The sequence below is a fragment of the Sphaerodactylus townsendi genome, linkage group LG06 (genome assembly GCF_021028975.2).
Source record: "Sphaerodactylus townsendi isolate TG3544 linkage group LG06, MPM_Stown_v2.3, whole genome shotgun sequence".
Classification (NCBI taxonomy): Eukaryota; Metazoa; Chordata; class Lepidosauria; order Squamata; family Sphaerodactylidae; genus Sphaerodactylus; species Sphaerodactylus townsendi.
Window position 1 is genome coordinate 57,911,194 of NC_059430.1, and position 16,225 is coordinate 57,927,418.

Here is a 16,225-nt window from a genome sequence, read left to right on the forward strand (position 1 = left end):
ATCCCTGCTCTGTTGCACCAGCCATTTTGTGAAGCTCTCCTGGGACATTTGCGCTGCAAACAATGCAGCCGCTTGCCTTTATACTGAATAAAGTACATGATTGAACTCAGCTCTTCTTGCCAATTTTGGCAATATGTAGTTTTGCTGGGGGTTTTAAATTATTATTTTAGAGCATGTGTCTTCAAAGCCTCTCACAAGAATTGGTGGAGGGCTGGTCTACCTCCTATTATGAAACAATCTAATTTTTTTAAACTCCTGCAAAACTACATATTGCCAAAATTGGCAAGAAGAGCTGAGTCAAATTATGAAATTTATTCAGAAAAAAGGAAGGTGGCTATGGTGCCTGCAGGGTAAACATTCTAAGAGATCTTCACAAAATGGTGGGTGCAACGGAGCAGGCAAGCAGCACATTTATACTACAGGTTGGGAGACGGAAGGGCGAAGGGAAGGCAGCCACCAGGGAAGAAATTCAGAGCTGCCTTCAGCTCCATCCTGCAGTCACTGAAGGGTTTGGAGAGCTCCTTTCTCCAGTCCTGACTTGGGCCAGCCCCCACTCAATCACATACACTGCCAAGGGGAGAAAGCTGTTGAGTTTGTTCAGCAGTTTGAAGCATCGCACACCTCACCCACAAGTCCAAGCCGTGTGTGCGGCAATTGGCTGCCTGTGAATCATTGCCACATGTCCCATTCTTACTGAATAATATATGATTAATTTCTTGAAAACTAATTATCTAATGGAAATGTAAGTATTTACAAATCAATGGAATTCATGCATGACAGGGGGCTCCTTAGAATAGATATATCTCCCTCTCTTATTCACAGGAGGAATTGCCTCCTCTGATATGGTATCTGCTCTGACACACACATAAAGATAAATGGAGAAAGACTGCTTTTTTTCTTCATAATTATTCTTTAGTTTATATGCAAATGTCTTCACATTGGATCAATGAACTGATCAATCACTTAATTAACTAAAATTTCTTTAGTCAAGTACAGTCTTAGTTACAGCTTGCAGTAGCTATATAAATTTATTGCAATTTCATTTAAAGTCTAAGTCAATATGAATACTTCATAAGGCCATCAAATACAGTGGAACAGAGAAGTATTTATTTCCCTAAGCCTTGCACACATTAGGGAAGGAATTAAACAGTCAAAAATAGAAGAAAAAAAATCATATTAATACACTGAGAGATTAGTACTTCAGTACTGATATGTTGAAAGGTTTCCAACTTGCTAAAAGCTCTTATTCTGCCATACAACGATATATTTAATAGATGAAACCTAGAGGGGTAGAAAACTTTATAAAAGACATGAGATATATATTTTCTTTAAATGGAGGGGCGTTAGCCACTGAAATAAGAATTGATGGGGTAAGTTTCTTCATTTCCTTTCCATTAAAATCCAGTGTGGCTCTTAGGATATGCACCAACACTTGCTGAAAGGTATATATTTGAAGATGAAATTACTAGGCACAATTTTGTGTTCTATGTAAGGGATCAGATTAATGGGCCATAATATTTGCTTTTAGCCTTGAAAAACGCAAATATAAATGAACATAATCTGCAGTTTTTTGTTTTACCATGTACAGCTGAATCCTGCATGAAAATGGTATGGGGTGGGGGTGGGGGGTCAACAGCAAATTAAAGGTACAAATTAAGTAAGGAGGTAGTTTTAATTGTGCCAAATAGCACTACAGAAGGAACATGCAAGCTTTAGACTGTCTTAGAATCTTTAATCAGGTGGAATTGGAAGGTAGCTAAAGTGCATAACTAATAAAAAGTAGTTTATAATTTATTAATGAAATGGGAAATGCCTGCTATCTTGTGTCCACTTAGATAGTAACAAACACCACTGAACACAGATTTTCATTAACCACATATAGAATGAGCTTACATATAATTTAAAACATATATTTAATCACAGAAAGTTACAGCCCTAGGCTTACCTGAAGATGCATTTGTGGCCATAAGGCAAGGAACAAGCAAAAGGGAAGGGCTTTTCCTTTCTCTCCTCAGTTCCAAGGCTGCAATGAAGAGCCTGCCATGCTGGCTTCAGAAGCAGCCCAGGTCAGCCAATCAAGTGCCTGGAGCCAGCTGGAGGGACAGAGCCTCTAGGACCTGGAGCGTAGTTCCCCTATTCAGCCAGCTCTCCTGCCAGGGAGCACTCATGGTTGGCTCCAATTTCCAAAAAAGATGAATACAGCAAAGGTCATCAGAGACCTGAAAGTAGCTGTTTCAGCGGCAATTTACAGTGGTGATGTTCTTTCGTTGGTATTTTGCAAGTATCTGTTTCAACTCAGTTATAAAACACGCATCAAGACTTACCTTGGGGCACCATTGTAACAGGGAAGGAGTGAGCAGCGGCCCTCCTCCCTGGTGCCGATCAGCTGGAAAGTCGTGTGCTGGAGGACCGTCACGTGACGCAGGAGCCGGGGGTGGCTATAAAAGATAGCGCCCGGCCAGCTCAGCCTCTTTCCAAGGCCTGAGAGCCTCCCACCCTAGGTTCAAAGTTGTTGTTAATTGTTACTGTATTTTGTTAATTCTTTGTCGCAACTTGGGCGGTTTGGGGGCATAAGAGCACATCCATATCAGGAAGGCAGAGCTTGCATGCTGGACCTTCCTGCAGTGGGGGGCCTCAATAAGAGGTCTGGGGTAGTGGAGGGCTTGATGGCACAAGCCTTGGGGCTCTGCTTGAGAGCTCACTACCCTGACAGGAAGGGGTGTCACTAAATGGCACCTAGTAACTTTCTGTCCCTATTCCCTTGGGGGGACGGAGCCGGGTTCAGCGATTGCTGCTTGAAGGGCTCGGGTTCAGCAGTTGCTGCCTGTATGCCAGGTTCAGCGTTTGCTGCCTGGTGGCCAGGATGTGCCCCTTATGCTCGCCCGGCTTCCTACGTGTTTACCAATAAATGGGCTGTGGCCAAATTTCTATTCCAACCAAGAACTGTGTCAGTAATTAATAGAGTGAGCATCCACACATCTGCATGCAAAAGTGTTAACTGTTTGTATGTAAACAAGTTGCTGAAGTCACTGTTTATGACCTGATCTACTGATTAGCTATTGGCCAGTCAGATAGACATTGCTTACATGTTAGTGAGCATGTACATCTGAAGTTATAAAGTTAACTCTGTTTCTATGTTTGAGCAGATACGACACCAAAGTGAATATTCAAGTTGTGACTTTCAGAGATATCTGGAGAGTGAAGGAATAGTAAATGCCAGAAATACATACCCTCCCACAATGGATTGGGAGGGTATGTATTTCAATAGAGCTATCCTTGAGACTGCAGGTTGTCTGCTGCTCTGGGGTGTACCAGCCATGGGGACATGTGGGATCACATGTCCCCGGGTGCTGGCCATTTAGTCATGTGGGGGTGGAGGAAAATTGCTCCCCACACCCCTCCTCCTTCCCCCCACATTCGTTGCCTGCATGCCATGCCTGGCGCTCTCTGCTCCAGATAGGCTCCTTCTGGAGGAGTCCCCTGCCCTAGACCCAGTCTGGGTGGGACCGCCTGCCTCTTGGCCCCTTGGCTGCCAGCAGGCTGATCGTCCCTCCGGCCGCCCCTTACCTGTGCAGCAGCTGGGCTGCTCCTTCAGCCGACTTCTGCCAGCTGAAGGAGCAGCCTGGCGGGGGCAGGCTGAGGGATGCACGGTGCAGGCTTCTCTTGGCCTGGCCCTGCCAGGCTGCTCTTTCAGCCAGTGGGGCTGGGCCGAGCAGCAGCCTGTGGGTGCTCCTTCAGGAGCAGCTGGGATAGGAGTCTGCCGCGAGCCCACCGTGCACCCCTTGGCCCTGCCCTGCCAGGCTGCTCCTTCAGCCAGCGAAAGCTCTGGATGCCATTTTCCCTCGGTACGCCTCTGCTGTTGCTACAAGCAGAGTTACCAGATGCCTGTTGGGGAGAAACAGTAAACACTGCCACATACTTGTATAATTGCAGTTTGTGCAAAGCCATGGGTAAAAGTCCATTTGAACTGTGGAACAACAAATTACCAGGTTTGAAATGTTTAAAGGTCTTTGAAGCAAAAGTTTACATGTATGCTCCCAAAGAGAAAATAGGAAAGCTAGATCCAAGAGAAAAATTTGGAATACTGGTTGACTATAACCAGCATTCAAAAGGGTATCGCATATTGAACCCTGAAACTTGTAATGTAGAAATCCTGAATGCTGTTTATGTGGATAAGACCAATATACTAAAAGTCTCTGACCAAGCAGATCGCATAATGTGAGAACCCAGTCAAGAGGCTAAGGAAATCACCTTCTCAGAACTGGTCAGTGAGTCCAGCTAGAGGATACCCAGTCAGAAGGGGTGGCAAAACAGGCCAGGCCAAATGAAGGAAAGACCTCATCTAATATGAGAAAGTCAAAAACAGCTAACAAGGGAGTTATGCCCATGAGATACAGTGACTATGTTTGTTAGACAAATTTGCAAACTGAGACTAAGCCCATGAGATGAAAGAAGCACAGCAATATTTGGCAATACAAATGGAGAGAACCCAATAGGGAGGTTTTCTTCTAAACCAGAAGCCCCAAAATTATGGAGTTTATAGAGTCTGTGAATATGATGGATGCTTAAGGAGTGAGCATACCAATGGATCCTGCATTCCTGAATCTCCAAGATGGAGAGCCACTAACCAAGATGAAGTTTGAGAATCTTTGTGATAAATTGTGTTTGCATGTTTTGTGTGACTGACACTTGAGAAGGGGTTTGTTGGGATTTTGCAAGGCCGTTTCTGCACGGCCGTAAGGGCGCCTCCACGCCGGCAAGAATTCCGCCGGCGTGGAGGCGGAGCGCTCGCGATGCAAGCATCGTGGACTGACGCCTGGAGAGGTCGGCAGACGGCCGGCGGCTCCGCGGGCTGCCTCTTCCCCTTCCCCATCCGACTCACCTTGTCCCAGCCGTGTTAAGCCTGCTGGCCATGAAGCCCGCCCGCTGCCCTCCGACCTCCAGGGGTCGGAGGACGAATTAATGGCCGAGAATTTCGGCATTTCAACGAGACAAGGTGAGTCGGACGGAAGGGAAAGCTGCTTCCGGCGGTGCTGTTAGCACATCGCCGAGGCTACACTGTTGAAGGAAAACAACCCTTTAAGGGTTGTTTTCAGAAGCTGACGACGCCCTGGGGGAGAGGGAGCAGAGTCAGGTCGGCGCTGCTGCGTTGCAGCAGCGCCACCTGTGCGAATGGCTCCCTGGGGACGGCGTATTTCCAGTCCCCAGGGCGCCATTAATGGGCCATGCGGAAACGGCCCAAGTGTCTGTCAGAACTCAGTTATAAAAGGGTTAACTGTTTCTTTGTAAACAAGTTGCTGAAGTTTATGACCTGGTCTATTGATTAGCTCCTGGTCAGTCAGATAGCCATTGCTTACATGTTAGTGAGCACATACATCTGAAGTTATAAAGTCAACTCTGCTTCTTTGTATGAGCAGACATGACACCACCACCACCACTATGAGCACGAGACAGCAGATGTAACCAAATGTATAGTAATGTAGATGTGTTAACAGGAAAGAAAGGATTTTATCTCCATATAACCCTCCTTTTATATTTAGTAAACTCATATATAAAAAGCAACTGAGAATCTGTCTCTTCTGTTCTCGTCTGCTAATATATATACATACACCTAACACCTTTGCAAGCAGCATTATTGGGCAGTGGCAGTGTATTTCAATGTCAACCTTCTTTGGGGCAGCTGCTACTGCAATGACTATTACAGTGGTTATGGGAGCCACAAGGACTTATTGGCATGGTGGCCCCAAGCGGTCATTTTCCTTTGTATTGTCTTTCAGACCTACAATTCAGCTCTATATTGCTTGTCCTCATCTTTAAGAGGTTGCTTCCTCCTTTTTTGGCTTCCTCAGGCACAATGACCTGCCCCAAAAGAATAGATGCAAGCTGGCCTCCATGGGAGCCCATTCAGGAGCCCCCAATAAACAGCAGCAAACTGGTCTCCATAGGAGTCATGATCCAGAGATCCCTATAAGATCTGCAAATCCAACCCTTGAAGGGCCATACCCAGGGCATTATACAAGCTGCAATTACATATAATTTAAAATATAATATATTTAATCACAGAAAGTAGCTAAACTATTGTAGATGACCCAGAAACACCAAAATTCTAAGTGAGCCCCACACACAGTCAGAGACTACATGATACCGATCTATTGCTAAAGCTGAACAGGTTTAGCTCTGCAAACTGCATGGATGGGAGACAGTTTGGGAACTATAAACAAGCTATTTGGAAGGGGAGAAAGTATGTTTTTGCAAAGTATATACTAGGAGGATGAGATAGTGTGAAAAAATTTAAGTCATCAGGAAGACTTCGTTATATTTGAGAAACATAATCCATAAGAATGACAGGAAACATTACAGTGTGTTTTTTAAAAAGTTATTTCCATCATTTGAGCATCAATTAATTTCCAGTTAAGCAGCAATGAACAACTCATAGGAATTTTATTTGAGTATTCTCAGTGTTCAGTTTGAATGTATCTTATCGTATGATTTCTTTTGAAGGGGGAGATTAGCTGGAACAGGTGAGATGATAATCCTCTACTTACTACAGTTAATCAAAAGTTGAAGGAAGGTCTGTTCATTACATTCAGGCAGCAATGATCTCCTCTTGGCTACCGTGTGAATACTGAATAGTTGCTGTACCTCTAATTGATTTGTAGGAATTAAAATGTAGCAGCCAAATATATTTAAAAACTAGAGATGAGAAGCATGGCTGGTGGAACAAATGCTCTGCAATACAGGTGTAATCTTCCAACACAGGAAAGAAGATTTGGCATTATATGACTAAGCTTCGGGCTCATCCACTTCCTCTCCATCCATCATGTGCTTCAGATACAAGTGGTTAACTTCCTATTAGCACAAACCATAGTTTGCTTTTACAAAAAAAATGAAAAATTATTGCTTGCTCTCCAAACTACAATGGCAAGTAGTGGCGTATTTACCTAGGGGACATGGGGTACCCTATGTCCCCGGGAGCCCCCCAGTGGAGGGCGCAAAAATTTCAGGTTCGTTTGTGTGTTTTTTGTATTTTTAGTGTTTTTTTCAGTTTTTGGCCTGAGGGAACAGTTTTTAGGCTAGCAGCACCAAAATTTCAGGGATCTTTCAGGAGGCGATCCTGATGATACCACCCAACTTAGATGAGGTTTGGTTGAAGGGGTCCAAAGATATGGGGTTGCCCCCATTGTTTCCAATGGGAGCTAATAGGAGATGGGGGCTACACTTTTGAGGATCCATAACTTTGGACCCCCTGAACCAAACCTCACCAAACCTGGGTGGTAACATCAGGAGAGTCTCCTAAAGATATCTTGAAATTTTGCTGCTGCTAGCTTTACAATTGCACCCATGACAGGCACCCTCCAAATTTTCCCAGATTCTCCTTTTAAATCCACCACCCTTGGCATGGACTTAAAGGGAGAATTTGAGGTCCCCAGTTTAAACATTGAAAGTGATGCTGTTTCAGGGTGGGGGAGAATCCACCCCAAAACAGCATCACTTTCAATGTTGTTTTAACAGGGGACCCTAGATTCTCCCCTTAAAGTGGATTTAAAAGAATAATCTGGGCTCCCTAGTTTAATACCATTGAAAGTGATGCTGTTTGGGGGTGGGTTCCACTGGAAGTGTTTTGTGAGAGATGATGCTGACATTTGTTTAGTAAATGTTTTGCTGGGGTGTGATTTGTGAGAGATTTACATGCTTAATACCCACTTGCACTGGCTTAGAGCTGTTTTTCAGGCTAACAACCTACCTCTTAGGACAAAACTAGGAAAGAGAGTTGGTGGGGAGAGAGACATGTATGTTTTGCTGGGGGTGGGAGGTGCTTTATGAGCTGGTGCAAAAAATCATTGTTTGGTCGTGGTGGGGGAGGGTGGCCACCCATACGGGCAGGGGGGCACCAAACTCAGGTGTTGTCCCTGGGCTCCAGTTTGCCTAGATACGCCTCTGAAGGCAAGCAAGTTATTATTTGACAAAACTAAAATCTGCTGACTGAGAGATGCCAGTTCTAATTGGGAACTAACTGAAATGAAGAAGATGGAGATGAAACAGGGAGAAAACAGCAGCACAATGTTCATTTGTTTTGCACTAAAGCAAGATTTGACATTACTAGGGCCAATCACAGGGACCTACTACAGAGCTCTTTGTATTTTCAGATTTTATTCCTTAAAATCACTGAAGGCTGGAATCAAAAGCAGGAAAAGATTCTACAGTGACTCACTTCAGTTTAGCATTTTTCTCCAAAGAGACCTGATCTGGATTCCTCAGAAGGTAAGCAGGGTCAGTCCTAGTTAGTATTTGGATGGGCAACCTCTAAGGATTGCCAGGGTTGTATCATGGAGGCAGGCAATGGCAAACCACTTCTGAAAATCTCTTGCCTTGAAAATCCTTTAGGGTCACCATAAGCCAGTTTGACTTGACAGCACAAAAAATGAAATTGGGGGGAAATGCTGGATTGAGGTTGGTTATTGCAGAGCCTTGTGCTTCCTCACCAATTGCCTTCTTGAATTTAGAACATATTTTATCGCATAGTAGATTTCCATATTTGTAGGATTTTTGTTTGTTTAGCAGTTCACAAGCATAGTTATTTATAGTGAAATGATTCTGGGAACAGAGATCAATGAATGACCTGAAACTAGATCAGTTTGGCGTAAGTTTTTATACTGTGATGTTGGTCTAAAGAAGGATGATTCTACCTGGGAAGGAAAAGGGTTCTAACTGCTTAGAGCTAATGAGATGTCACCTTCTTTTTTCACTGCAGATTCCAAACATCCCTTCAGAAGGGAAAACAGAGGCCTGTGATAGAGTGTCAAAAAAGTAGCTATATGTGGTCGATACAGCCTCCAAAACACTTTGGAAATAAAGACACAGAAAATTGTTTAATGTTTGTCAATACAGGCCACTGGATTGGGCTGAAATAAGGATATATCTTACAAAATGTGCTTTTGAACTACCAGTTCAAAAGAAGAAGAAATCTACCCAATAATGTAAGCAATCTGCAAAAAAAAAAAAAAAAAAGCTTGAGGGATGAATTAGCCAAGATAGCAATGAAATTAAAATATGCAGCTTTTAAAAATAAATAAAATAACCAGATACAAGAAGATACTTCTTTGTGGAGACACTTAGGCTGACTCTGGCAACAGAACTGAATTATCAGCCTTATTTCAATGCAATTTATAACACATAAATATTGCTAAATGAAGGTTACAAAGAACTCTTGAGTAGGAGAAGAATGTATTATGAACTCAAGAACCATTATTTCGCACACATTTTATACTAATAGGAGGTATATCAAAATTAATACGAAATTTATCCTGTAATTTTTCAATATTATATAATAGATTCAGTGCCTAATTACATGTTGTGTTATGCTAACTCCTGATGGTTTTCTTTAACAATAAAAAGCAGCCATCAAGGGGTAACTCAGGCCCTTTCTGCACGGGCCAATAACAGCAAAAACGCTGTCTCGAGGGAGCTTTTCGCATAGGGGGCGCAGCTGCATTGCAGCAGCGCCGCCCTGGCTCCCCCCCATGCGGCGCAAAGCCGCTGTTTCCCAACCTCACTCCCCGAGCGAGGTTTTCTGGAAACAGCGGCACCGTGCGAACGGCAGCAGCTGGAAGGCGCCATCCCCCCCTTTCCCAAACAACGTACCTTCCCTGCAACCTTCCGGTTTGTCGCCCGGGCCTGGGGACACGCCCCCCTGCCCTGCAACTCCAGAGCTGTCGCGCAGGGCAGGGGGCGTGTCCCCAGGCCTGGGCGACATGCCAGATGGTCGCAGGGAAGGTATGTCATTCGGGCGACGGCGCAACGCTGTGCCGTCTTCCCTGCCCCTACCGGGACCATTCGTGCAAACGGTCTGGGGGGGGTGTGTTGGTGTTGTATACGCCAACGCACCCCCGAGCGTGGCCGTGTGGAAACGGCCTCAGACTGGGCTACAATGCAGGTGGGTGGGTTATATTCTCTATATTCACTTTCCCTGACAGAAGTAGCCCCATTAAGCTCCTATTAGCTGTGGTAGTAGGTGTTCTTATGTTGACAAATTAGCACAAAAATATTAATCAACTATCAGCACCACTGCCCCAGTTTAAAGACATTTAGGAACTTGTGGTCTGTCCTGCAGTGAGCATACACACCCTTTAGAGCAAATTCTTGATTGCGCATACTTTTCCCACCCTTCCAAATGTACTGCACTGCAGATCAGAGAAGCCCTGCAGCTTGCAAAAGCAAGAAAAATGTGACTTTTTCCCTGTCTGCACAGGGAAAGTGAAGCAGAGCAGTATGAGTACAGCTTCCTCTGGGTTTTCCACTCCATCCTGTCTTCCTCTGCCCATGTAGGAACAGTCCTGCCCATTTCCAGCTGATCAATGAGGCTTATTCTTTTTTTTAAAATGTTGATGCTTTTCATCTATCACAGGCGTGACAGATTGTTAAAATGACTCAAAAAGAAAAAAGGGACCAAACAATCTCCCAATATGAAAGTAGAAGTCAGATAAAATGGCAGCTGGCAGCTGGGCTTGGAGGAATCAGCAGGGCACTTTTTTGTATGTAAACTTAGAAATATGGGAATATCCCACTGGGGAACAAACAGCCTCAGAGTAAGTACTGTACATACTCGTGTATAAGCCGACTCGTGTATAAGCCAAGGCACCTAACTTTACTACCAAAACCTGGGAAAATGTATTGACTTGCGCATAAGCCGAAGGTGGGAAGCCGGGAGGCAGAGGGAGCTCCTTATTTGGGCAGTGACTCCCCCGATGTCAATGCCCAAATAAAAAGCTCCCTCCACTTCCAGGCTGGGTTTGAGGAAGCCCAGGCAACCAGGAGGTGGAGGGAGCTCCTTCTTTGGGCAATGACATTGGGGGAGTCACTGCCCAAATAAGGAGCTCCCTCCACCTCCCGCTAGGTTTGAGGAAGCCTAGCAAGCCGGAAGGCAGAGGGATAAATACAATAAATACTTCAAAACTCCTATCTAAAAATGCAACTGAATCTACAAGTAATTACTTAAAAACTATCACAGCCATCAGATAGCAAATGCCAAGATCTCTCCCTCTGCCTCCAGACTGTTTAATTTAGGTGAATCTCAGAAAAGAGTCAGCAAAATAAAAGGAAAGGAAAAGGAAAAAAGAAAATTGTATTAAGAAGAACAGAAAGGAAGGGGGAGGGGAGGGGGAGAGGGAGAAGGGGAAATTGGAGGGGGAGGGGAAAGGGAAAGGGGGAAGGAGCTGTCTTATTACAGAGCTGTCTAGCAAATATGTTGATTAAAGGACACAATCAAATCAAACCAATAACCAAAAAAACCTGATTTAAGTGGGAAAAGCTAAGAATATGCTTTACCGCAGAATCCTATGCATATTTACTTAGAAGTAAGTCCCACTTTAGTTAATGGGTTTTATTTTGAAAGTGCACAAGATCACAGCCTAACTGCATAGTCATGTTAATAACTACTCAAACACCAGCCCCACTGCAGCCAGTGAGACTTACTATCAGGTAAGCATGCATAGGATTGCAGCATGCATTTGTCCCAATCTGTCCCATCCATTATTTACAAATTCACTCATAAATATTTCTACTGCATAGCTCCTCTTATGCTAAATTCCAGAAAGGTAGCCATGTTATTCTGCCACAGCAAAAGGAGTCACATGGCACATTAAGGACTTATGCATCGATGCAGTTAATAATCTTCAAACTGCCACAAGGCTATTTGTTGTCTTTGCAAGTTATCTACCATCTTGGAAAAAAGTGCTACAAATTTCCTGTGTCACTAAAAGGAACTCTTGAAACCCAAATGTCATGAAGATTATACCGTAAAAACTGATGATTTCTAAGGTGAAACATGTCAGTTTCCAAAGGAAAGAAAACAGGTTTCCATGTCCTATAGTATATTTGTGGCGCTTCCCCTTCCCTCCCCGGGCCTTCAGGTGTGGGCTCCTTCCCTCCCTCCCTTTCCTGGGGGCTGACTTCCCCAGAGGTGTTCTCTTCCTGTTGGCCCGGAGGGCCAAGAAACAGTTTTGCCCAAAGGGCGCCTCGTGACGTAGGCTGCCCCGCCCTGGTACCCAAACCTCACCACCCAGGTCCCCGGTGGCTTCCCTCCCTTGGACTGGCTGTAGTTCCTTCACTAGCAGCCAGTTGTAGTTAGGCCTGCAGTCTCGCCCTGGCCAGTTGCTTCACTGAGCCTTTGACTGCTTCTCCACGGCAAGCCAGCTCCCTGGCTTGCCCGCTCGTCCTCCTCCCTTCCTGAGATTTCTCTCTCATTAGACAGTCCCTCTTCCCTTCCTGAGATTCCTCTCTCACTAAACCGTCCCTCTTCCCTCCCTTCAACAGCCCGCTGCAGCGGCAGCTCCTGAGCTCTTGGGCTCCCTTCCTTAAATAATCTTTCTTGCTCCAAGGTCCTCCCCCTCCCCAGCTGCCGCCTCTCTGAGCTGAGCCAAGCCGGCTCAGCTGTGTTTCGGGCGCGGCCAGGTCTCTGCTCTTTCCCCACTTCCACATTCCTGGCTGCTGGCTGGATGCAAGGTCTCCCACATGGCGACGCATCTCTTTCCTGATCGCTGGTAAGTCTGGGTGCGGGGAGGGAGGGGGCGGGCGTCCCAAATGCCGGGACTTCGCCCGCACCCAGACAATATTGTTTCCAATATTTACATTCAATTCCCATTACTAAAAGTTTATACCATGCTTAGATCAAAATAAGATGAAAGAAAAAGAACAGATGTGAAATATGTGTAACAAGGGGTTATTTAAAAAATTCTGAGTATATTTAAGACTTTCAACATCAAAGAGGGAAGATATCCATAATTTATCAACCAAAGACAAGTAGTAGGAAAAGTAAATGGGGAAAAACTGCCCTAAAGTTTATGTACAAGGGACAAAGGAATTCTCAAATTGATTTCACCAAATTTGGGCAAGAACATGAAATCAAGCCTGATACTGTTAACAGTAGTGTAATAAATCATTCCCAGAGACCATGACAGTACTCAACCATATAAGTCAAAAGTCTATTACAACCACCCTGAGAAGGATATTTTATAATATTTATTAGATACCATTCTATGAAGTTTGGTGAAGAATTGCTTATCATTATCATTAGGAATTTTATAACATTGTAATATGCATTCCTTTTCATCATGCTAATCTCATCAGTGGTTTATACTTTACTATAACTAAAATATCCTCATCTGAATATCTCTCTGAACAATCAATGCAGAAAATGCTTATCTAAAAAAAAGAAAGAAATATTATATATGGGTGACAAATAATAGAGTTTTGTCTCCTACCTGATGGCATAACTCATGTACAATGACCATTGTGACATCAAGTAAGTAAGATATGGAAGAAATGCTGGGATCCAGAAGTATTCTCTGCTCCACAAAAACACTTAATCCCCAGTTCTCCATAGCAGCATAGGGATGCTTAGGCACAGCTAATAGATCTAGAAACAAAACAAGAAGTACTTTTTACTTGCTTGTGGGAGTCATTAGGTTCTAAAAACCCAGAAAGTAAAATGCATAAACTGTCATCTGTATAATTTTTCAAACAAGAACTGTGCACAAAGGAAAATAATTTTTGCTAGTATTCCACTAAAACATATTAAATTTATTTTAATTAGCACAGACTTCGTTGCTCTATGCATCACATCTTAAGAAATCTCCACATGTTGTACCACAGTTAAAGTTTAATTATATAAAACTTGTAAAGGCACAGAAAGTTAGCACCTTACATTCCAGTGCCAGCCTGGCTGAAAACACCAGCATCTTTATTAATACCAGGCACCTACAATGACATTTACAGTACAATCCTAAAACCTCCTTAAAATTGCTCTCTGTAGTAATGCACTGCTGACCCAGCAGCACCGTGGTAGAACGTTGGGACGCCAACGGACCTACGGCCTTCTGGTCGCACCGCACCCCCACTCCTCATCCCCCTATGAGTCACGGGTCATGAACTGGTTCTGGCTCTCCAGTCACGGTATGGGGACAATGGTCTTGCCCCCAGGTGAGGATTAGGCTCAGACGCTTACGCTCCTCTCCGCACGTAGCCAGGTGAGATCATGCATCACATGATGATCTCCCGACCTCCCGCCTCCAGCTCCCGGAACTCCCCGGTCCTCCCTCCCTACGCCCCGATAGAATAACAATAAAGGTGCCAGGAACCCGGCACGCCCGGAGACTTCGCCCAGGAACACGGACCTCCGGAGGACTCCCGCTGCTGGCGTCTCACCAGATGTTATCTCGGCGTCTCCGTCCTAAGTTCTTCGCTGACCACGTGGAGTCGACCCCGCAAGCTGGTGCCGAAACCCGGAATCCTCGAACCTCCACCCTGCTCACCGTCGCCTGGGAAGGGGCGATACGAGAGTCCGCTGGATCGGCGCATCCAGGGACCACCCGTTTGGTATCACCTGTCCTCTGGATCGGGCGCATCCAGAGAACCGCAGCGTCCCTAGACACTCTCTGCGTCCGGCCAGACACGGTGAGTATGGGAGCTTGCAAAAGCAGGGCTTATGAGCAAGCTGCGATTGGCGAACTGAAAGCGTTAAGCGAAATCTGTGCAGGGTCCCTGTAAAGGCTGCGCAAATGGTGGTTGAGGAGATTGAAGCTCAGTGTCCATGGTACCCAGAGGGGGACATTGAATCTTAAGGACTGGGAAAACATCGGGCGACTCTTGGCACCAGAGCCTCGCCCGATGTCACTGCTACTGATGGAGACAATGTTATGTCGCCATCCAGCCTGCAGACCTATGGCTCCCTTTGCTGTAGGCAGCCCTCCTTCGATCTTTCACCTTCAATTTCAACCCCAGAATTTTCTCTATCCACTAAATTGGGCCTGTCCTCCTTCTGCCTGCTCCTCAGCCATTTCAAACTCTCCAGCGGCTCAGCCGCTACTCCTGCTCCGCCTTCATTTTTTCCGGAAGCCACTGCACCTCCGTCAGCATACGTAATGGCCGGGTTTCTAAAACTCGCCAGAGAAGTAGATAGCCACGATCTGCAGAGAAAGAAACCCTGACGGAAGACGATGCCGATATTCTTGCATTGTGCCCGTCCATTTCACAGATACAGGTAGAGGGATGGCGTTGTCCGCTGGCTGTCGAAAGTACCGCCCTTAAGCTATAACATCCTCACTGAGCTCCGCCAAAGCGGTGCAGGTTGATAGAGTCACCAGTCCCTATGTGAGAGGTATGCTAGAGGCAGTCGCGAGGAATCACTTAATGGTTCGGACTGACTGGAAGATACTTACCTTCCAGCATGCTCCTGAGCCCTGCACAATTTGTGATCTGGGAAAGCGGGTTCGCCAGCAGTGCTTCCAGCAAGGCAACCGCCTCTGGCGGCCTACACCGCCGCACAGCTTTTCGGTCTCCGATGCCAGCCCAACAATCAGATTGTCCTACCTGAGGCCATCCTTACGATAAGCCTCGAAGTGCTCTACAAAGGCGTTTGTCATGTTCCCAATGCCGGCCAGCCCACCCAGAGCTTCTCCACCAGACGGCAAAAGCCCCAAGAACACTACGCCGAGCTAGTGACCAGGCCCCAGGAAGCTCTCAAAAGGCAAGGTTGGATAACGAGGGAGGCTCAGGGCGGCTCGCTTAAGCGTCTTGCCAAGGAGAGCGCCTCCGCCCGAAAGTCGCCATAAAAGCAATCACAGGTATAGGTAGGAACCCTGAACTGCCCGACATGCTTAAGGCGCAGGATATCGGGTCCTTAGCCCTCACGGACCTCTCCTGGCGCAGCCCTCTCCATTGCTGGGAAACAGCCCCGAGCAGATGTTTCCAGTGCCACCAGTCCGGACACTTCAGAGATTGCAGGCTGCCCAGTAGGGGGCCGCAGCCACACCCGAGGGTCTCCCCAAGGGGAAGGAACCCCAGGGAGGCCGATCCCCGGGCCTTCTCCACCTTTTAAACAAGAACTATCCCTTATTGTAGGGCCACTGACACCTCGCTTGCCCGAGCCAGCGTGACACCCCAATGTGGGGCGGGTATCCTGCAGGAACGGCCTCCCACGAGGGCAGCCGGGCCCGCCTTCCAGCGGGCTCCCTACGCCCCAAGAGCATCCCACGCCCCACTTCACACAGTTCAGAGGCCCAGGTAAACCCCAGGGTGCAGAGAGCTCCGCACGCCAGTGAAGTGACGAGGCGGCCTGATCAGTGGCGGCTGGGGCACATTTGCGCACCTGGGAAGAGGGAGGGAGCAGGCCACACCGGAAGCTCCCCCAGGACTCGAGGCGTAATTCATCGCCCTCCCCATTGCCATG

The 16,225-nt window shown here is 46.2% G+C and overlaps 1 protein-coding gene across 1 annotated transcript in view; it reads right to left on the reverse strand.

Moving 5' to 3' along the window:
* Positions 1-16,225, reverse strand: part of TRHDE (thyrotropin releasing hormone degrading enzyme) — a 329,142-nt gene that overhangs the window by 154,684 nt on the left and 158,233 nt on the right. The window contains exon 4 of the mRNA XM_048502230.1: positions 13,260-13,414. Within this exon, the coding sequence (XP_048358187.1) occupies positions 13,260-13,414 (155 nt within the window). The remainder of the gene's footprint in view (positions 1-13,259; positions 13,415-16,225) is intronic.